General features: G+C 51.8%; 1 protein-coding gene across 1 annotated transcript in view; it reads left to right on the top strand.

Moving 5' to 3' along the window:
- The first annotated feature begins 2,232 nt into the window (after positions 1-2,232).
- Positions 2,233-21,479, top strand: part of NKAIN1 (sodium/potassium transporting ATPase interacting 1) — a 41,119-nt gene continuing 21,872 nt past the window's right edge. Inside the window, exon 1 of the mRNA XM_029229877.1 lies at positions 2,233-2,286. Within this exon, the coding sequence (XP_029085710.1) occupies positions 2,233-2,286 (54 nt within the window). The remainder of the gene's footprint in view (positions 2,287-21,479) is intronic.

A 21,479-nucleotide genomic window follows, 5' to 3' on the forward strand; every position in this document is an offset into this window, starting at 1 on the left:
ACTCTACGAATATTCTGTGTGTTTTAAAATACTAAGTGGTTGGGACTTCCCTGGCGGTCCAGTGGTTAAGACTCAGAGCTTCAAATGCGGGGGGGCACGGGTTTGATCCCTGGCTGGGGAACTAGGATCCCACATGCCGCACGACGCAGTTAAAGAAGAAAAAAAAAAAAGCACAACTAAGTGGCAAAAAATAAAATAAATAAAATAAAAGTGGTGGCTGACAAGTGGGTGGAGGAGGGAGACCAGTGAAGAGACCATTCTGACAGTCCAGGGAGAAAACACGACTGGCTTCAGGGGCATGTGTCCTCTGCAGTCACACAGGACCCTCCCTGTGCTTGGTTTTATGGTCTGCTGTGTCTTCCTTCCTAATGAGCCTTAAGGAGTCTTGCGTTTTCATTTTGCACTGGCCCCCACAAATTATGTCACCAGTCCTAGGAGAAATCATGCATTTGAGTGCTTACTCTGTAAACAGCGCATAAGTGGCAGTGCTGGAACTGGAACCCAAGCTGCTTGGGTCCAGAACCATGGGTCTTAATCTGTGTCATACTGTTTTCTGAGTCCAGAGGGCCAGTGAGAGCTGAGAGGAAGGAAAAGAAAAGAAACATTGTTTCTTCTGCCAGAACACTATTCTCCAGGCCTTGGCCTCTCCTTCCCTCCTACTGTCTTCTCAGTATCAATGCCATGTCCTCAAGGAGGCCTTTCCTGGTCTCCGGACCTGAGTTATGGCCCCCTTATTCTTTCACTTTTTGTTATCCTTTAAGGTACTCATCAGAATATTTCATTATTTATTTGCATGTTTTCTGGTTTTAATGATAATTCCTCACTAGACTGTTCTCTCAGTGAGTGCAGGACTGGTTCATCCCCTTAATCCCCAGTGGAGAGCCTGGTAGGTAGTAGGTATTTCATAGATAACAGCTGGAAGGTAAGTTCACAGAACGTAATGACAGGTCAGATGGGATAGAGGAGCGGGGAGGATGCCGCAGGGATTCCCACCTGAGTGATGCTAATCCCTATATAAGAAGTTAGGAGTGGGGCTGGGATGATTCAGTGGACTGGGGATGTGTTTGAGAGCTTGAGTGCTTTTGGAGGGGGCGCCTTGAAGAAGGCAGTCTTCTACTGGCAAGCCCTTCCTGACTCCCCACTGCAGCCTGGGTGAGGGGCTGACCTCAGCCCCCTGGGCAGACGGCTGCCATCAGGCATCTCCTGCTTATGCCCCTGGGGGTTGCCTGTTCCCTGGCCTGGGAAGCTCAGTGGGTTCTGGAACAGTGCTGCAGGGCTCATCTCTGGATCATAGGGCTCCCAGGGGTGTGTATGTAGTCAGTCGGGCTCAATAAATGCCAGTAGAAGAAAAGAGGGAAGGAAGAACTCAGGAGGCAGGCTGGGATGGGGAGCAGATCTGGGAAGTGGAGTGGAAATAGAGGGCCAAGGTTGGAGCCGCCGGGCCCTAGAGACAAGGTGGACAGAGGAATGCTCCAGCACCCTCGGGAGGCCAGGCACAGAGCTAAGTGCTTTTATTCACCTAACTGCATTTCATCTTTGTGGCAACACTGAAGCAGTCATTATTATTCCTATTTTGTTAGGAAAACGGAGGCCCAGAGAGGTGACGTGATTTGCCCAAGGTCACACAGCTAGTGAGCAGTGAAGCTGCGTTTGACCCAGGGCCATCAGTCCCCAAGCCTGCACTCTTCCCACTTCACTCCTGCCTCTCGCCTCTGCTCTGCGCTTCCCTCCCCCTTCTCCCCTCCCTCCGCTTGCTCTGCCGCCCCGCCCCACCCCTCTCCTCCCCTCCTCTTCCCTCCCGTCTTTCCCCCCTTCCCTACCTCTCGGCGGCGGAGCCACGTGGTGGGGCCGGGAAGCCGCGGCCGCCGAGCGCCCGGGCGGCTGCCCCTGCTGGGCAGTGCTGCTCTGCGCTGCGCCGCTCTCGGTGCCTGCTCTCTCCGCTCCGCGCTCCCCGCCAGCCGCCCCGGGGCGGGAGGCGCGCCTGGCGGCCGGCCGGCCAGACAAAGGAGGCGCGGCAGAGCCGGCGCGCGGGCGGACTGACCATGGACTCCGAGCGCGAGCGGCCGGCCGCAGCCCTGAGGACCCGGCGCTCCCGGTCCCGGCCCTAGGCGCCCGGCCCCGCCGCCCGGGGCGCCCAGCTGGGAGGACGCGGAGCCCGCGCGGCGCTGAGGAGGCGGCGGCCGCCGAGCTAGAGGGGCGCCGCGGCGAACGGCGCGCGCGGCCCCCAGAGCTATGGGCAAGTGCAGCGGGCGCTGCACGCTGGTCGCCTTCTGCTGCCTGCAGCTGGTGAGCGCCGCGCGCCCGGGCGGCCGGGCCGGGTGGGGCGCGGCGGGGCGGGGTCCCGGGGCGTGCGGGTGGGGTGTGTGTCTCTGTGTGTGGGTCTGGGGCGAGCGCCCGGGTTGGGGGGTGGTCTGGAGTCACGAAGCGGACGGGCGGAGCCTGCTCGGGCTGGCCCGGCTGTCTCTTTGTGTGCGCTTCTCGCCCGGCGCTCCCCAGTCCCCGAGTGCGTCCTGTGCGCGAGTCCCCGGCCCGCTCCGCGCCTGGGGCTCGGCGCGTCTCGCCCGCACTGTACGAGCGGCCTTCTGTTGGGGAGATGCGCTGTGGGACTGTGGCTCGCCGGGGTTTGGGGGTGTTTCCGAGGCTGGTGTGTGGATCCGTTGAGGTCACTGCCGTGTGTTTTCCTCTAGATCACTCGTTTGCGTGGGTCTCAGCCTCTGGTCTCCGCCCCAGTGTTTCTCACAAAGTCTCTGCTCCTGTGTGTGTCTCTCTCCTGGTTTCTCCTTGGTATGTCTCTAGATCTCTGACCATTTCTGGTCCATGTTCATTTGTGTGTGTCGGGATCATAGACTCCAGGAACCGTTCACTCCTTTGTGCTCTTCCTGCCTCCCTCTATCCTCCTGACTGGGCAGGCCTGGGAATGGAGAGCCCCTCCCTGGAGAGGGTCACAAGGAGCTACCAGGTCCTGGGCCAGTCTGACCAACCAGGTGGGGATCGCCCTCCCTGCTTTGGCTGAGGCCACAGGCATTCTGTCAGTCACCATTGCCACCAGAGTGGGGGTGGGGGGAGGCAGGCTCCCCTGCCTGGGCTGGCACTGATAGGGGTGGGATACTTGGGTGCCCTGGGGAGGAGGGGAGCATCTGGGGACACTATACCTAATCCCAGCCCAGGGAACTCAGGTTCTTGTCTCAGGGAGGCCAGTGGAGTGAATTTGGGGGCCGAAGGGGACCAGCTCTGCCCTTCAATTCAGACTCTGGCAGGTGAATTTGGGAAGGTGTTTAAGGAGAGGCCAGGATCTCCTGCCTACCCTAGAGCTGAGGCCCAACAACTGGGGACTTTGGGGGCAGAGGTGCATGAGGACCTCCATGGACGGAACTCAGGTCTGAGGCTGAGTTGGGGGAACCTGAGCCTCACTACTGCCTGACTCCGTGGTCTGGGTCTCCACGTTCGCCTGCATCCATTGCCCGTCCTCCACCACAGGTGTGTACAGTAATGCAGAATGAAGCTTTGAGTGTGGCTATACAGACCTCCTCGTTCATCTTTTTTCTCTCCTCTTGTGGACCCCAGCCCCAAACTTGCATCCACAGACCTGCCCTCTTGGGCAGCGGTTGAAACAGCTGGGCCCTGAAGATTGTAGCCCTGCTCCCAGCTGTGGGCTGCAGGGCAAGTGACTTCCCCGGGCTGGGCCATCTTGGTTGGCCTCTCGGTGAATTCCTCGTCCTTGAGTGTGGCACAGGGGATTAATTAAGATCAGGTAGAATGGAAACTCCAGAAGGGCAGAGATTATCTTCCTTGTTCCCCCTAAATCCCCAGCAGCTGGAACAGTGCCTGGCACTCCATTAATATTTGTAAAATAAATGAATGAATCAGTTATTTGGCAACTCCAGGCTCCCAGTTCCTCTTTATCTCCTTTGAGGAACATAAAATGCCAAGAAGTGCTGAAATTTTCTGAGGAATTTTTTTTTCTGTGTTAATTTTAAAATTTTAAACTAGGACTTTTTTTTTAATTAGAAAAGTAACACACACATATTATAAAACGATTAAATCAATAAATAACCAAACAGAGCAGAAGTTAAAGACGTTTCCTTCTATGCCCAGCCCCATACCCCAAAGGTAAGCACTATTAACAGTTTGGCCCACGGTCATTCTCTGTTGATGATAATAACAGTGGTTAGCTTTGGGGAGCATTTACTAGGTGCTAGGTACTCTGTAAGCACTTTTCCATGAATTAACTCATTTAATCCTAACGACCCTATGAAGTAGCTTGCCCAAAGTTCTACAGTTAGGGGCCAGGCTGTGAAGCCAGACAGCTGACCAGCGTCCTCTGTTACCTTCTTAACTGTAAAAGTAGTTCTGGCTCTGGTGACTCAGGGGTCCCTTGGGAGGTGCTTCCTACTCTAGAGAGATGAAGGTGGCGAGACAGTATCCCTGCCTCTCACTTACCTGCCTCCATAGCTCTCCCCAGCTCAGCTAAAGCCACGCTTCCACTTAGAGGGCTCACCAGCACAAGGGGCTCTGGAATTAGACAAGACCTGGGTGGGATTCTGATCCTTCTACATCCTGGCTGGGTGCCTTTGGGCAGCTTGTGAGGGTTACATGACATAACTTGGGGAGGTGCTCTGAGGAGGGACTTGAAAATTGGTCTCTTGAGTCTGTTGCTCTGTCTGGTCCGATTGCAGAGTGGGTCCCTTCAGCTGTCGCTAACCCCCAGGAGCCTTCGCTGCCTGGCAGCTTTGGTAATGTGCTCCCGGCTGCTGGAATTCACCAGCCTGACATCATTCCAGGGAGAAGGGAGCCTGTTTTCTCATCCAGTGGACAGGCGCAGAGAAGGAAGAGACTGTTAAATGTTTCTCAGCTGAAAACTTTAGAAGAGGAACTATGTCGTTTTTCTTTCTTGTGTGGGGCTTGATGATTACAAGATAACAGGCCAGTTCTGAACACTGTTCTGTAGTTGGGGTAGACTTGCTTTGGGTGAGGGAGTAGGATGTGAGGGTGCACTGGAGGGTGGGAGAAGCAGGTGGGGGCTGGACCGTTCAGGTGGACAAGTAAAGGAGACAAGGCTCTGGGGTTTGACAGGACAGACGTGGGTTTGAGCCCCGGCTCTGTCACTTCCTAGCTGTGTGATCTTAAGCAAGTTGCTTAGCCTCTCTGAGCCACAGTTTTGTCATCTGTTAAATAGAGATGATAGAAACAGTTCCCAAGTCTTAGGGTTGTTGTGAGGATGAAATGCATGTAGCTTAATGCAGATGAGCTTAGCACTGTGCCAGGCACAGGGTGAGCATTCAATAAACTATAGTTTTTGATTTGGATTATCTTAATGATGTGTACCCTGGTATGCTTCCCTGGAATTGTGACCCAGACATATCCAAATGCCCTCCTGCACTCTTCCTTTGTAGGAAGCAGCAGGTAGTTGGGCATGGAGCTAAGAGTCAGGAGGCCTGGATTCAAGCCTGCCTCTGCCACTGACATCCTGTGAACTTGGACAACTCTTTTCCCTACTGCAAGCCTTGGTTTTTCCCCATCTGTAAAATGGGAAGAACCATTGGTCTGTGTCTCTAGGGTCCTGCCAGTTCTGCCCATCTGGGACCCTGGGAGGATGTCTGGACTGGCCTGGAGGTTTCCGTGTGTCTCAGTCTAGTTCCACTCTGTAGAACGTCTTGGGTGCCTTGCTTTCTCCCTACTTGGCATATCATCTTAACATTACTAATGCTATTCACACCCTAATTTTTATGTGTTTCCCTTTTCCCTCCCCTGTCCAGACCCTGCCCTTCCTTCCTGGTCCACCTCCTTCCTGAAAGCTTACAGGCTACTCTATTCTTCCAGTAAGAGGATGAACCAGGGAGACTTCTTCATCGTCACCATGATGAGTCCCCTTTCTGGAGTTCTGTGCTGAGCAGTTTATATGCATAACCTCATTAAACCCAGTGAGCTTACATATGTCAAGTGCTTGGCAAAGTTGCCTGGTGCGTGTTCAGCGATCGATAACCGTTAGCTGTTTTACGGTTTTTATCCTTCTTATTTTTATCCTACAAAATGGGATAGATGTTTTTATGAGCCCCTTTTTCTGATGAGGAAACTGAGGCTCAGAGAGGTCTCTAAGCTGGTCAGTGACAGCACCAAGATTCATGCGCTCTTTTGCCGGAGCAGAGAGCCACCCTCTCCGCCCTATTCACTCTGCTCCTCACGTTTAAGCAGCCCGTGACCTCAGACAGGTCTCTTCACTGCTTCAGGCCTCAGTCTCCTTATCTGAAAACGAAAATGATACTGTTTCAATAGGATCACGCACGTGCCTGGCACCATGAGCCAGTGAGTGGTCAGTAATACATCACTGCCATGATTGTACTTGTCCCGGCTGTGTGTGACCTTGGACACATGCATTCGCTCCTCTGGACCCCAGTGTCGTTCCCTGTCAAAGAAAAAGAGTCTTCCTTACCTCTCAGAGTTAGAAAAAGGGCTTAGGCAGCTGCCATGCACACAGTAGGTACTCAGAAAACACATCGGTTTCTTTCTTTTCCCCTCTGGAAAGCTCTTTGCTTTCTGGAAGATGGTGGGTGAGGGGGGAAATATGTTGCTTCCTGCTGAGCTGCGAGTAATGGTGTGAAACGTGGTCAACCTGATTGATGTCGTTATTAGCAGCGGATGGTGAAGACGTGAAGACCGGAGGGAGCTAGGCTCTGCAGGGGCCTGCGTTCAGAAGCAGCCGCATCTGCAAGCTCATGGCTTCCTGGGGAGGGGCTGGCTCTGCTCTGGGTGCTTCAGGTCCTTGGGCCGGGCTTCAGAGTCAGAGCACGAAATCCGGGCCACTGACCCTCTTTGTTCTTTATACCTCTTTGACAGGGTAGAGGCTGGGGTGATCAAGTCCCTTTTGCAGATGGACAGACTGAGGCCAAACTGCCCTCAAAACCCTTATGAGGTGGGCAAGGTGGAATGGAGCAGGGCCCTCCCCCACCCGGGGGGGAGGTGCAGTGGATGGCCCTGGTTCTGCTCCTTTGCAGGGGTGGTTGCTGGGGGATTTTGACATAAGTGCCCCATAAATGGCAGCTGCTCTGACATCTGGCACAGAGGGGTGAAGGACCTCTGGGATCAGGCAGACATTGCTGCCTTGCTTTGTGACTTCCAGAAAGTCCCTTACCTTCTCTGAGCCTCTGCCTCTTTCCTGTAAAGTAGTCAGGACAACAGCTCCTACCCCGTGGTATTTTGGGAGGGTTCCCTGAGATGGTGCCCAGACAGCACTGGCCCAGGCAGTGCTCCCTGCGGCTGGCTGTTACTTGCCTTGCAGTTTGGATAAGTCACTTCAGCCCCCATCTCTGCCTGGATTAGAGATTTTAGTGACCGGACTCATACCCATAAACTCTTCAAGTCTTAGTTTCTTTATATGGAAAATGAATAGTTCTGTGGGAAATAATAACAACTTCCTTGTATTTGGTGTCTGCTATGAACCAGGCACTGTGCTTAAGTGCTCTATATACCTTGTCCCTTGTTACTATCTGGCTTATCCATGGCCACATAAATAGTAGGGACAGAATGAGCATTCACACATCAGGACTCCACAGCTTCTACCTTGCATGCCCTATTGCTCCCCCGTAGGATTGTGGCAATGCTGGATGTGGAAACCGATGGAGAGATCTAAATCTTTCTTCATCCATAAAGGGTTGTTACTAGATGCCAGACCTTCTGAGCTGCTTATTCAAATGCTAACCCCATCCCCCGTCCCCATTTCTCCTCACCCCAAGCCCTGTGTTCGGTTTAAGGGAACTGTGATGCAGGTTAAGAACAAGTTATATGGGAAAGAAATTAACCTGTATTGAAGAGTTATCAGCCCTCATAACAACTCTATGAGATAGGGATGGTCTTTATACCCATTTACTGATGGGCATACTGAGGTCAGAAGAATGAAGTGACTTGTTACCAAGGAAACAAAAGATACAGTCTAGGCTTCACATAAATGATCACAGGGAAAGGGTTTGAGAACAATTGCAAAATCTAGACCAAGTGGAGATGGTCAGTTCTAATGGTTGAAGTCTCTTTTCTCATCTAGTTTCAGGGAGGAGTAGGCGATAGGAGAGCAAGATGAGACCAGAGATGTGTTTTTAAAAGCTAACTCCTGGCCACAGCAGATGGAGCTGGCTTTGGTCTGGGGAACGCCAGTCCCAATGCTCTTGGTCTCCCTGCTGGTCCTGGAGAGGGAGAGGGATGGTGATTCAGAGACTGAGGGAGAGACTCAGGCAGCAAAGCACGCCTCTCTGGGACATGTGCTCCTGCCAGCAAGTACCAGGGTTTTGGAAGAGCAGTTACTGTGGTTGCAGGTTTTAATGGGATACTCTGGCCTCCTGGCCCCTGCCTTTCAGAGCAGCTGGTACATCCAGAGGCAGGGAGTTCAACTGGGAAGAGCTTGAGCTGTGCAGTCAGGCTGGGGTTTGAGTTCCATCTCTGCTTCTTTATAGCTGAGTGACCTTGGGCAAGACACTTAACCTCTCTGAGCTTCCACCTGCATTTCTCTAAATCAGGATACTAGTAATCGTCCTCAGAGAATTGTCCTTCCCGTAGGTAAGATATACTGAGTAGGAGTTCACAAAGGGTTCACACTCTTCAATGCCCCGGAAGTGAGACAGCAGGTTCTATGAACATGAATATTGTGGGATGGGAAATGGACATGTCCTTTTTTTCAACCAGTTGAAGGCCCAAGTTGAAGCAGAGGTTCTGCTAAACCTCTGTGGCCTTGGCCTTACTGTCCCTCTATCTTCTCTTCTGTAAAATGGGAATAATAATTGCACATCCTCATGGGACTATAGTAAGGGTGACCTGAGATAAGGCAGGGAGAGCTCTGGGCACAGAGTCCAGTGCTCATTCAGAGGGAATCAGAGAGGAATCTTGGCTCTCTGTGTCCCCCTCTGTAAAGGGAGATGGTTGGACTCACCATCTCAAAGGACTCCTCCAGCTCTGACTTATCAGTGAATTCCACCCTTTCCCAGGTGGAGATCGGAGCCGCAGCCACATCATCCCACGTTGCTGCAGGCAGCGATGACAGATGGGAGTATCAGGCTCTGGGGAGAGGAGGAGACTCCTGCCTCCAATGGCGTGCCTGAGGCTTGACACCTGGGTGTCAGGCTGTCAGGGACTCAGGTGACCTGTTCTTTCCTCTGTCTGTTTGAATGAGTGTTGGTACTATCCCCATCCCAAATGCCTACATGGCATATTTGGTTGTAAGATCAAGTCTCAGACCCCAGAGGTTCAGAGCAGGAGGTTCTAGCCCATCATTAACCCCTGAGCCACTACAGGGGAACTTCCTGACCCCTAGAAAGGCAAAATATTGTTGGGTAAGAGAGTAAGCTTTGCCGTCAACTAACCCTATCCTGAGTTGCATTCAGCAAGTATTTATGAAGCACCTACAAAGTGCTGGGCACGATTCTTGGTGCTGAGTGACTTTAGGGTACAAAATATACCCTGAGCTGCAAGTCAGAATCCCAGGGTTCTGGTACTCACTTCCTGTGCAACTTTGAGCTGGCCCTGCCCCTCTCTGGGTCTCATTTTCTCCAGTCTGTGAAACCAGGGGATGGAGGAGAGAGTGTTGAACTCCATCAGCGGTCTTCAAACTATCTACAGAGGCTCTGCAGTGGTGGACTGACAATCAGGTGGTGAGTTCCCTGTCTCTGGCAGTGATTAAGAATTTATATGTAGGTTGGATGACTTGGATGTGTAATGGATCTAGTGATGATCCAAGTTCCTTGGAACCACCAGAGGCTGATTCTGGGTCCTGAGAGGACAGTGGCAATAGTGCAAAATGGTTTCTATTATGAATAATGAAAATTGTGAGCATTTTTGTGCTTTTACGATGTCCCTTTGCCTTAAGCATGGTCCCCCCTACCCCAAGTCACAGAGCGTGGCAGAGCTCCTGGCACAGGAAGTGGGGGAAATGGGAGTCTGTAGGTGCTTTACTTCCGTGCCCACTCTGGCTACCCCTTGCCCTAGAAGGAGAGGCAGCCCTGGGATTATTAGGGTAGGGGTGGCTCCTATGCCTCTTTCTTTTGAGGTTGGGGGGTAGGTTCTGCAGCCCCAGCCTGAACCAGAGATGTGGGTTTTCAATTACAGAATTAAATGCACAATTAGGCATAATTACCAGTGCTCAGAGCCTGAGACTGCTCATAATAGGCATGTAATCTACTGCAGCCTCTGTTTATACTACTCAGAGCTCTCCCTAATGATGCTAGGATGCCTTCACACTGCACTGTTGCCATGGAGATGAGCCTGCCACTACCATGCAGGGCTGACAAATGGTGTTCTGGTCCTGGACTCCTGGCTTGTTTCTGAGGCCTCTGCAGCCAGTCCTGGTGTGGAGGGGCCGGCCAGGTGGGCCAGGAAGGCAGGTCAGCCCTCCCTGCCCTCTGACATACCCCACTGGTTTGAGCCAGCCTCAGAGGCACCGGGAAGGACAGGAAGGGGGGGGGTTCGGTCCCCCAGAGTCCTCAAGGCTGGAGCAGGATAGCCCAGGTGCTGTGAAAGGTCTGTGGTTACCCATTCAAGCCGTGGTCTGGACAAGGGGCCCTGCAGACAGCCAGCTCCCACAGAGGACTGGCTGTGCCCTGAACTGGCTCTGTGACTTTGGACAAGTCCTTGCCCGCTCAGGGGCTCGGTTTCCCCATATGTGAAATGTCCAATAAAGAAGATTTACTGAGCATTTCAAAGCACTGCCAACTGTCGCAACCGCTCTACCTGTGGCAGCTCATTCACCCTCACTGCACCCTTTTGTGGTAGACTGTTATGATCCCCGTTTTGCAGAAGCAGAATCTGAGGCTGCGAGCGGTTACGTCAGGCAGTGGAGGAGGTGGGATACCAACCCAGGCAGCCGGACTCCAGGCCCTACTCTTAACCTCTAGCGTATGACCTCACATGTGTCATCCCTTATCACCCTCCCAGCAGCCCCAGGGCTGGACCACTGTTATCCCCATTTCCTAGATGAGGGCTCTGAGGCTCAGAGAGCTGCAGTTGATTGCCCAGCGTCACACAGCAAGGCAGTGACATAGCAGGTTCTGGCTGATGCCAAAAGCCAGGATTGCTAGCTTTGGCTTCTTAGTGCAAATCATAAAGAGTGAAAAGATTTACTTCCTCAAGCACATACCAAGGACCCCCTTGATCCCCACCTGGACTAGCCCCAGCCATGAGGCAGGGAGGCCTGCGGTCCGCCCAGACCCAACGCTTCGATTTGATCTTGGAGGGAGTCTTGGTCTAGTTCTCTCATCTGTCTACCCCCACCTTGGTCACTGGAAACAGAGCGTATTTTTATGCTTTTTTTCTTTTCGACATTTCTCTGTCATTCAGCATAGTATGGATACCTACTGTGTGCCAGTTCTTGGGGACCAGATGGATCAGACAAAGTGGAGAAACAAGACTGGAACACAGAAGTTTCAGCGTCAGATGGGCTTGGGTTAAAATCCTGCCACTTAATGCATGACCTGGGGCAAGTTGCTTGGCCGTTCTGTGCCTTAGTTTCTTCATCTGTTATGAGGCACCAGTCTATACCTTGCAGGGTGTTGACAGTATTAGCAATAACAACTACCACTTACCAGATGCTCACTGTGTGCCAGGCGCTCGACTGAGGCCTCTATATGCCCTGGGTGAACCTTCATAACACAGAGTCTCTCATTCCCGTTTAACAGACAAAGCAACTGAAGTTCAAGAAGTTCAAGTGCCTTGCCCAGGGCCCCCACAGCCCCGAGTCCAGAGCCTCTACTCATCTTTACTAAGTGTCCCACCAGGATGGAGATGTGTGTGTTCCTCCTGCCACTTCCCTGAAGCCCCCAGCTGCTTGGCCAGTTCTTAGGGAATGAGGCATCCAGGTGAAAGGGCAATCTGAGGGTGACAGTGCCCACCTGGCACTGCCCAGGGTTCTGTCTAACTGGATGATACCCCATTGAAATCCTAAAGGCTGGGTTTTCTGGGAGGAGGGTATCAGACATCACTTCACCTCCGTACTCTACAGCTGGGAAAACTAGGATTTTCCCAAGACCACAATGCAAGTCAGTGGCAGAGTTGAGACTGGGACCCAAAACCAGTTTAGGACACTTCTTGTTACCTTCCTTTTACCCCCCACCAGTCCTTTGGAGAGAGGCGTCTGGGGGGCTGTGGTGTGTATATCTGTGTGTTTGTACGTATGTATGTATGCAAAATTGCACGCAGCTGCACGCCCAAGCATTTGTGGGGCAGACATTGGCACGTGGAGATTTGTGGATCAATAAACATCCCCTCCCGCTTCCTCCCTCTTCATTTATTCATGAACTCTGAACTCCTTGGCTCCAGAGAAACTGCCTGGAAGCAAGCAATTAGAGCATAATTAGAACCATTCCTATTATCAACCCTCAGCGGGAGAGGAAGGAGGGCTGCTAGGGTGTAGGGGTGGCCCTAGGATTTCCCATCGCCCCAACTCCTGCGGCTGCCCATTCAGCTCCTGCTCACCTCGCAGGGCTCAGCCTCCCTGGAGTCCCAGGCACTAGTCCATCTTCAGCAGAGAATAAGGACTTCATCCCTGGAGGCATCCAAGCACTTGATAAAGCCAGGGAGGAGAGCTTTCTGCCTTGCATACTAAGTTAGAGTGGGTGATTTCCAAGTCCCTTCCACGCTGAGCTGCTTGGGTGCTCCCTGCCAGGGCCAGGGGCCAGGCACTGCAGGATAACTAAGAAGCACAACATGGCTTCTGCTTTCTAGAAAACATCCCTGTATCTATCAGATTGCGTTGAATGAAGGCTACAATGACAATAGGAAATGTAAATGACCTGGAGGAAGCAATTTACCAGGCGGGGCTCCATTCATTGCCCATGATTAATAGTAATCATAATGGTACCAGCAGTGCGTGTTTATGGATTGTGTCTAACCCCAGAGCCACTGCTCTTCCCCACCAGGTGTCCCACCAGCAGAGAGAGGTCACCCGGGAACAGGCATTCCTCCCCCTCTCTGAGGAGCAGGAAGGTAAGATGCAGTGAGGTGCCAGGTGCTATGTTTCTCACTTCAGATGCATTTTCTTACTTAATCTTGCAGAGACCCTAGTGGGTAGATATTAATATTATCTCCAATATACAGGTGAGGAAACTGAGGCTCGGGAAGTAACAAAGCCTGCCCAAGATAACACAGGGTTGGTGCAGACTCACACCCAGGCCTTTCGGGCTCTAGAACCCTCCCTTCTCATGCTTTGTACTTGACTAGGCTTGAGGGTGCAGTTTGCTCTCTCTTGAACATCAAGTTGCACCTTGTAAAGCTATTTGACGCACCCCCTGTGTCCGTCTCCTGGTCGAAGGTAACGTGTTGAATCCTCTGGTTCCTCTTTTTCTCACTGTGTGCCAACAGCTAAAGAGAGAGTGGGAGAGCCCTGCTACTGATCTGGGTCACGGCCCCTAGAGCCAGCCTTGGCAAGGAAAGTGAAGGCCTAGCAGATGAGGGTGTGGGGCCTCTTGAGAGAGGCTCACCGTGGATAAAGGAGCCCAGGCTGTAACCAAGGAGGCAGCCCCACAGCCCTTAGGCTGTGACAGGAGGGTGTGGCTTCGTGATGGGGAGGGGAGAAAATTGCCACCTGGGGCCCAGATGGACAGAGAAGGGGATGGTGGGCTAGATTCAGTCAGAAGAGGAGCCTAGGGCCGTGGTGCTCCCACCTGGGGATGGGGGTGGATCCCTGACACCGCAGGCTCCCCTCTTCCCTTACCCTGTCCCACCTGAGGGGAGGAAGCCGTTGACTCTCTGTAGGGCGCTGCCCCCTTTCTCCGAGTGACAGGTGGTCACCCTGGTAACGGGCCCTGTGCCCACCAGGGCACTGACTTCCCAGTGGCCCCCTCCCTCACAGGTGAAGATAGATTATTCTGCCACACACAGCTGTCCCGCTGGAGGTGAGGGCTCACGTGAGGCCAACTTTCAGATGTGGGCCGCTTTATAACATGGCTCCTTGTTGCCTTCAAGAGGAAGTCCAGTGGTTCTCAAACTAGCGTGCATCACAGACACCTAGAGAGCTCGTTCAGATACAGATTTCTGCATCCTGCCCCGAGTTTCCGATTTAGTAGGTCTGAGGTGGGGCCTGAGAATTTGCATTTCTAACAAGTTCCAAGGTGCTGCTAATGCTGCTAGTCACACATTGAGAATTACTGGGCTAGCTAGTGGGACACCAGGTGGCCCTGGCGGCCCCGCCAACCCTGACACTCACCACTTCCTAAGAGACTGAGCTCTGGCCACGTTGAGGTGAGCACACCAGCTGTACCTCACACCTCTGTGCCTTTGCACCTGCTGTTCCTGTCTCTGGAAGTCCCCTCCGCTCTTAATCTCCTTAAGGCCAGCTCACCCATCATTTCCTCTTTGGGGCTCCTGCACCCGTCTTCCTCTGGCCTCTGGGAACACCTTGCCCCTCCTGCCTGCATTACAGCAGGCATCCCTCTGTTGTCACCTGTTCTCATTTCCACGTCAAATCGCTCTCTCTAGACTGCGAGCTCCGTGTGGCCTGGAGAGGTGCCTGAGCCATCTGGTCCTCAGAGCCTGGTGGTGAGTCTGGCCCTCAGAAGGCCCTCAGTGATGGCGATGCTTGGGTGAACCCCATAAGCAGGTGGAAAGGCCGGGTGAATAATCACAGGGCTTCTGCTTACTCTGTGTCTGGCCCTGTGCTAGGTGCCGGGGATTCTGTGGTGTGGGAGGCACCCGGCCAGTGTGGGCTCAGATGCTGTCAGTGTTCATGTTGCGGTGTGGCCAGGGACATACGGAAAAGCAGACGGTAAAGGAGTCCAGTGTTAAAGGGAGGGTTTCTTAGAGACAGTCTTCAGTGGAGTTGAACAGTCTGAAAGCAAGGCAGGAACCTTTTCATGGACTTACTGCATTTACTCCTGACTACGGCCCCACCAGGCAGGAACTGTCGTCCCTGTTTTACAGATGAGCAAATGGGGCCCAGGAGGGGGATTCACCGGCCACAAGTCACAGCACGCACATGGCAGAGCTGGTGTCTGCCTGGATTTCCTGCGCTCAATCCTAAGCTCTCTCCCTGCCGCTGGGCCGCCCGGAGTCCAGGCACCTGTGGTCCGAGACTCTTTCTTCGGAACGTGTCTCCAAGTGAGGGTTTACCAGTTTGCTCATGACAGACCCCAGGGTCCCCTGTTAGGTCAGCTCCAAGCCCACTTTCAGGACCTGCCAGGGCATCTCCAGAGGGAGCCTGTGCAGCTGGTGTGTGCGCCCCCCGAGCCCCCGGGATAGACAAAGGCCAGCTGCCTGGGGGAGGGACAGGTGTGGATGTTGCCTACATGTGTGTCCCAGGGTGTCCAGACCTGTGTATGAGGCCCCTGCACAGAAGGAACCCAGAAGGCACTGCTGTCTTCTGGCACGGAAGTCGGGAGTCTGAGAAATTTCAGCGCACAGGCTGGCCTTCCAGACCATTATGTCTGGGTGGGAAGATATAACATATTTTATTTAAGAGTTAGCTTGATTTGTAACTTAAATATTTGGACACATGGTGCGCTGTTGGTACTCTTGCCTCAGTCCTGAAGGCCCCCAAATGTTAGCGAAGGGTCTGGACTTGGGGGTGGGTGCCATGAGAAGCTCCCAGGTGCCTCACCTGCCTCCGGCGATGCCAGCTGCTCCAGCCTGGCACTGTCTGTCTGCCGGTCAGCAGCCCCATGAGCCATCTGAGTGGGCTGCTGTCCCCAAGCTGCCACTAGCTGTCATTCTCATGATAGGTTGCCAGGGACACAGGGATCCTCCACTGAAGTGAGAGGCTGTCTGGGAATCACACCATGCTTGTCAGCTGTGACAGGCTGGGCTGGTGGGCGCCCAGGCCTGATGGGGCAGGATGGAGGGTGTGGGGACGTGGTTTATCAAGGCCCGTGGCCAAATCCTTGACATACGCGATCGGCTCTCCCCGTCCCAGCTGCATGAGGCAACGGTGAGATGTCCTGCTTCTGCTGCTCCCAGGGAGTGTGCACGCAGGCAAGGTGCTCAGCCTCCCTGAGCCGAGCTTCTTCATCTGTAAAGTGGAGGTCACTGGACCTGCCTCTTAGGGCTGTCCAGCAAATTCAGTGAGAGAATCCACGAAAGTCACTCGGCACAGCACCTGGCACTCAGTCAACACGTAGGAGATGGGAGCTGCTGTAATTACAGCCAATGGGAATGGCATTGAGGCTCTGGGAGGTGGTGCGTCTGTAAGGCGCACAGTTATGACTGTTTGCTGAGTGGGAAGCTCCTGGCAGAGAATCCTGGAATGCAGGAGCCTGAAGGTCCCCAGAGACATCGTGCCAACCTTTTGTATGGATGGGTCTACAGAGGCCCAGGGAGGCGGTAAGGCCCGAGGGGTTTAATCCCTGTCTCCTTCCCTTGCCGCCCCAAAGAAAGTCAGGGAGCCTGGCATCGGGGCCCTTCGTGGACTGTTCCAGGAAGCAGGCTGGCGCCATTTCTGGGAAGGATGGCGGTTGGATGTGTGATTCCAGACAAAGAAACCGTGAACAAAAATAAGCTTTCCAGGTGGGTGGAAGGGGGCTGCTCTTTGCTCAGTTCTGGGCAGCCATGGGCCAGCGGCTACAGCTAGAACCATTCCCGTGGTCTCAGTGTTTCTGGGCAGGAGTTGGTGGGGAGCAGGGGCAGGGTGCCACGAGGTCAAAATGCCACAGACATTCCCAGGAGACGGAGCTCAAACCCCACTCCGACCCCTGGTGACCTCAAGAAAGGGCCTCACTCTCCCGCTGTGGACAATGGGGACGACACTCCCCTAGCAGGATACAAAGTGTGTTACTCATAGACTCTAGGGCCAGAGGACCTGGATCAAAGCTTTACCAGCCGTGTGACCTTGGGCAAGATACTTTTCTTCTTCATGGTTCAGTTTTCCCATGTGCAGAGTGTCTGTAGCTGGCATGTTTCTGTGAGGATTAAATGAATCGAAGCATGGTGAGCATCCGAGATGCTTGACGTATCCTAGGCGTTAGCTGTTAGTCTCTCTTAGTGTCATTCTGGGGGTAAAGTGAAATGCCACCTGTAAAGGGCGATGCTCAGCATATGCACATAGTAGGCACTTGAGAACTATGCGTTCCCGTTCCTTCCTCCTGTAAACCAGGCCTGAAGATCAGGCAGGACCTAGTCCTCGGGAGGGGCCCTCCCTCCACTCTTGCTGCCACACAGACAGCGCACCTCTTCTGCAACAGGCCCACCAGCAGCCTTCTGGCCCGGGGCCAGGAGACGATTGCAGGAGGCTGCTCTCACTCCTCAGCTCCTTTGCCCTTCCTTTTCATCTTCCCAGCCAGCCCCTGGGATGGGGGATGGGGAGGTGAGGACGAGATGGTCTCCTTGGGGCTGCAGGTATCTGGTTAAGAGCCAGGCTTTGGCTCCAGAACCACCAGGTTTGCCACGGCTCTGCCGCCTCTCCAGCTCAGATCTCAGGCTGCACTGCCCTCCATGGAGCAGGGGTGATAACCCATCCCTCACTCAAATGAGAGGGCGCGCGCAAAGCACTTGCCACAAAGCCTGGTGCACAGTAAGTGCACCCAAAATATTAGCCATCGATATTAATGCTCGTGTTGAAGTTCCGAGCCAGGCATTTTGAAGGGAAACACTTCAGCCCTGTCCCCTGGCAGGGGGGTGGAGGGGTACCCCGTCCCATGCAGGCCCTCTCCTGCCATCCCTCCTTACCGCCCTGGCTCTCACAGGCCCCACATGACCCTCTCCCCTGGCCAGAACAGAACACTGCGGGGTGGGGTCCCCCGGAACTTGTAGATCACCAAGGAAAGAAGAGGGTGACAGGAGAGTGGGGGGGTGATACTCACTCCACTCACTTATTCCTTCATGCCACAGATGAATCAGAGCAGGAGACCTGCACAGATAAACAGACCTTTACCATATGGGGGAGTAAAGGCAGCACAGAGGGAAGGATGCTGGAAGCACCCTTCACCTCTCTGAGCCTCAGTGTCTGCATCTGTCCAGTGGGGCTAACGATTCCACATTACAGGGTGGTGGCATAAGTCACGCCCTGAGCTGGGAAGGTTGCTCAGATGTTGGCAGCTGCTGTGATTCTCCATTGGAAGGAGAAGCTGGGACCCGAGCAAAGCCTGGACGGTGATGGGAGGGGATCCTGAAGCCCCTGGGAGGGCCTTCTGTCGCCTAGCACTGCTGCTAGGCAGACTTCCCACCTGGCCTTTCATCGGGATGGAAAGTGAGAAGTGGTTGCTGTTGCCATAGCAGTGAGGCTGGTTTTCATCAGTATTTCCTCCCTGGGAGCATCAGTACAAGAGGTGCCACTAAATAAGTCAGGGAATTGGATTTTTTCCTCCTTCCATCAGGTCACATGAAGAGTGATTCAGTTGGGAGAAATGACCTCCCAACTCATTCCAGATGTTGACTGGGAGCACTTGACCCCTGCAGTAGGTGCATATTCCTCCCCGCCCCCGCCCCCGCCCCATGAATCTTGACCCAGAGCACTCAGAGGGCTTGGGGCCCCTCCCCAGCCACAGTGGGCCTCCCAGCCCTTCTCTCTGGTGCCCTGCGCCCTCTCATTCCCCCCTACTCTAGACACAGGGGTCTTGGACCCTTCTACTTGCCGAGCTCCCTCCCATACAGGATCCTTGCACTTCCCTCTGCCTGAAACTTCTTCCCTCCCTTCCTCTTGTTGCTAATCTCTCTTCCTTCAGATCACTTCCTCCCGGAAGTCTTCCTCAACTACTTCCATTATAGCTGTCATTCTTTTTTTTTTTTTAATTTATTCATTTTTGGCCGCATTGGGTCTTTGTTGCTGCACACCGGCTTTCTCTAGTTGCGGTGAGCGGGGGCTACTCTTCGTTGCAGTGCGCCGGCTTCTCACTGCGGTGGCTTCTGTTGTTGCGGAGCACGGGCTCTAGGCGCGCGGGCTTCGGTGGTTGCGGCACGTGGGCTCTAGAGCGTAGGCTCAGTAGTTGTGGCGCACAGGCTTAGTTGCTCTGGGGCATGTGGGATCTTCCCGGACCGGGGCACGAACCCGTGTCCCCTGCATCGGCAGGCGGACTCTCAACCACTGCGCCACCAGGGAAGCCCATAGCTGTCATTCTTGAGAGCACTTAGCACAATAGTAATTTCAGTTTGTCTCTGTGCACACGTGTGTGTGTGTGGTGTGGGGAGGTGGGGGGGGGTTCCCTGGGGTTCCCTCTCCCACTACCCGCCACTGAATGGAACCTCCATAAGGACAAGGAGGGCAAAAGTGTCTGGAGGTTTTTTTTCTCCTTTTTTTATTGAGATAAAACTCACATACCATAAAATTCACCATTTTAACAATTCAATGGTTCTTAATATGTTCACAGAGTTCTGCAGCCATGGCCACTATCTAACTCCAGAACATTTTTCATTGCCCCAAAAAAGAAACCTCAAACTCATCCCCCCCTCCCTCTGGCCCCTGGCTGCCTACCACTAATCTACTTTCTGTCTCTCTGGATTTGCCTACTCTGGATACTTGGTATAATAGGATCATACAATACGTGGTCCTTTGTGACTGTCTTCTTTCACGTAGCATAATGTTTTTAAGGTTCGTGCATGTTGTGGCATGGGTCAGTACTTCATTCCTTTCTGTGGCTTAATAATGTTCCATTGAATGGACGTATCACATTTTGTTTATCCATTAATCACTTGATGAATATTTGGGTTTCCACTTTTTGGCTGCTATGAATAATGCTGCCGTGAAGATTCCTATACAAGTTTTGTGTGAACTTTGTTTTAATTTTCAGGTATATGCCTTGGCATGGAATAGCTGGGCCATGTGATAACTATATAATTTTATGAGGAGCTGTCAAACTGTTTTCCATAGTGGCTGCACCATTTTACATTCCCACTAGCAATATATGAGGGTTCCAGTTTGTCTACATCCTCACCACACCAACACTTATTATTATCTGTATTTTTTATTATAGCTGTCCCAGTGGGTGTAAAGTAGCATCTCATTGTGGTTTTGATTTGCATTTCATTAATGACTAATGATGTTGAGCATCTTTTCATGTGCTTATTGGCCAGTTGTGTATCTTCTTTGGGAAAATTTCTGTTCAAATCCTTTGCCCATTTTTTATTGGGTTATTTATCGTTTTATTGTTGATTGGTAAGAGTTCTCCGTATATTCTGGATTCTAGACCCTTATCACATCTATGATTTACCAATATTTTCTCCTATTCTGTGGGTTGATTTTTCACTTTCTTGATAATGTGCTTTGATGTTCAAAAGTTTTTTATCTTGATGATGTCCAATTTATCTAGTTTTCCTATGGCTGCTTGTGCTTTGGTGTTATATCTAAGAACTGTTGCCTTTTCTAAGGTCACTCAGATTGATACCTGTGGTTTCTTCTAAGAGTTTTATAGTTTTAGCTCTTACATTTAGGTCTGTGATTCATTTTGAGTAGTTTTTATATATGGTGCGAGGTAGGAGTCCAACTTCATTCTTTTGCATATGGATATCTATTTGTCCCAGCACCGTTTGTTGAAAACAGTATGCTTTCTCTATTCAATAGTCTTGGCACCCTTGTTGGAAATCAGTTTATCGTAAATATATGGGTTTATTTTCAGACTCGCGATTCTATTCCATTGGTCTATATGTCTAACCTTATCTCACTACCACGCTGTCTTGATTACTGTAGTGTGTTGGTAAGTTTTGAAATCAACAAGTGTAAGTCCTTCAACTTTGTTCTTTTTCAAGATTATTTTGGCTCTTCTGGGTCCCTTGCATTTCCATACGAATTTTAGGACCAGCTTATCCATTTCTGCCAAAATAGTACTTGGAATTTTGATAGAGATTGCATCGAATCTGTAGATCAATTTGGAAGTATTGCAGTCTTAACAACATTAAGTCTTCCAGTCTATGAACACTGGATGTCTTCTCATTTATTTAGCTCTTTAATTTCTTTCAGTAATATTTTGTAGTTTTTAGTGTATGAGTCTTGCACCTCCTTGGTTAAATTTACTTTATTCTTTTCAATACTATTGTAAAGGGAATTTTCTTAATTTAAGTTTGGGTTGTTCATTGCTAGTGTATAGAAAAACAACTGAGGGACTTCCCTGGCAGTCTGTGGTTAAGACTGTGCTTCCACTGCAGGGGGTGTGGGTTCTAGCCCTGGTTGGGGAACTGAGCTCCCACATGCCGCATGGCATGGCCAAAAATAAATAAATAATAAATTGAATTAAATTTTAAAAATTTTTAAGAAAGAAAAACAACTGATTTTTGTATGTTGATCTTGGATCTTGCAATTTTGCTGATCTGATTTAGTAGCTCTAAGTTTTTTGTGGATTCTTTAGGGCTTTCTATATACAACATCATGTCATCTGCCTCACAGATACAGAGAACAAACTAGTGGTTACAGTAGGGAGAGGGAAGGGGGAGGGGCAATATAGGGATGGGGAAAAAAAGGGTTATTATATGAAATTAGTTGTGTGAAACTTTTTTAAAAATTGAAGTATAATTGATTTACAATGTTGTGTTAGTTTCTGGTGTACAGCAAAGTGATTCAGTTATACATATATTTACATATTCTTCTTCATATT

The sequence above is a fragment of the Monodon monoceros genome, unplaced genomic scaffold (genome assembly GCF_005190385.1).
Source record: "Monodon monoceros isolate NGI ecotype Baffin Bay Population unplaced genomic scaffold, NGI_Narwhal_1 Super_Scaffold_18, whole genome shotgun sequence".
NCBI lineage: Eukaryota > Metazoa > Chordata > Mammalia > Artiodactyla > Monodontidae > Monodon > Monodon monoceros.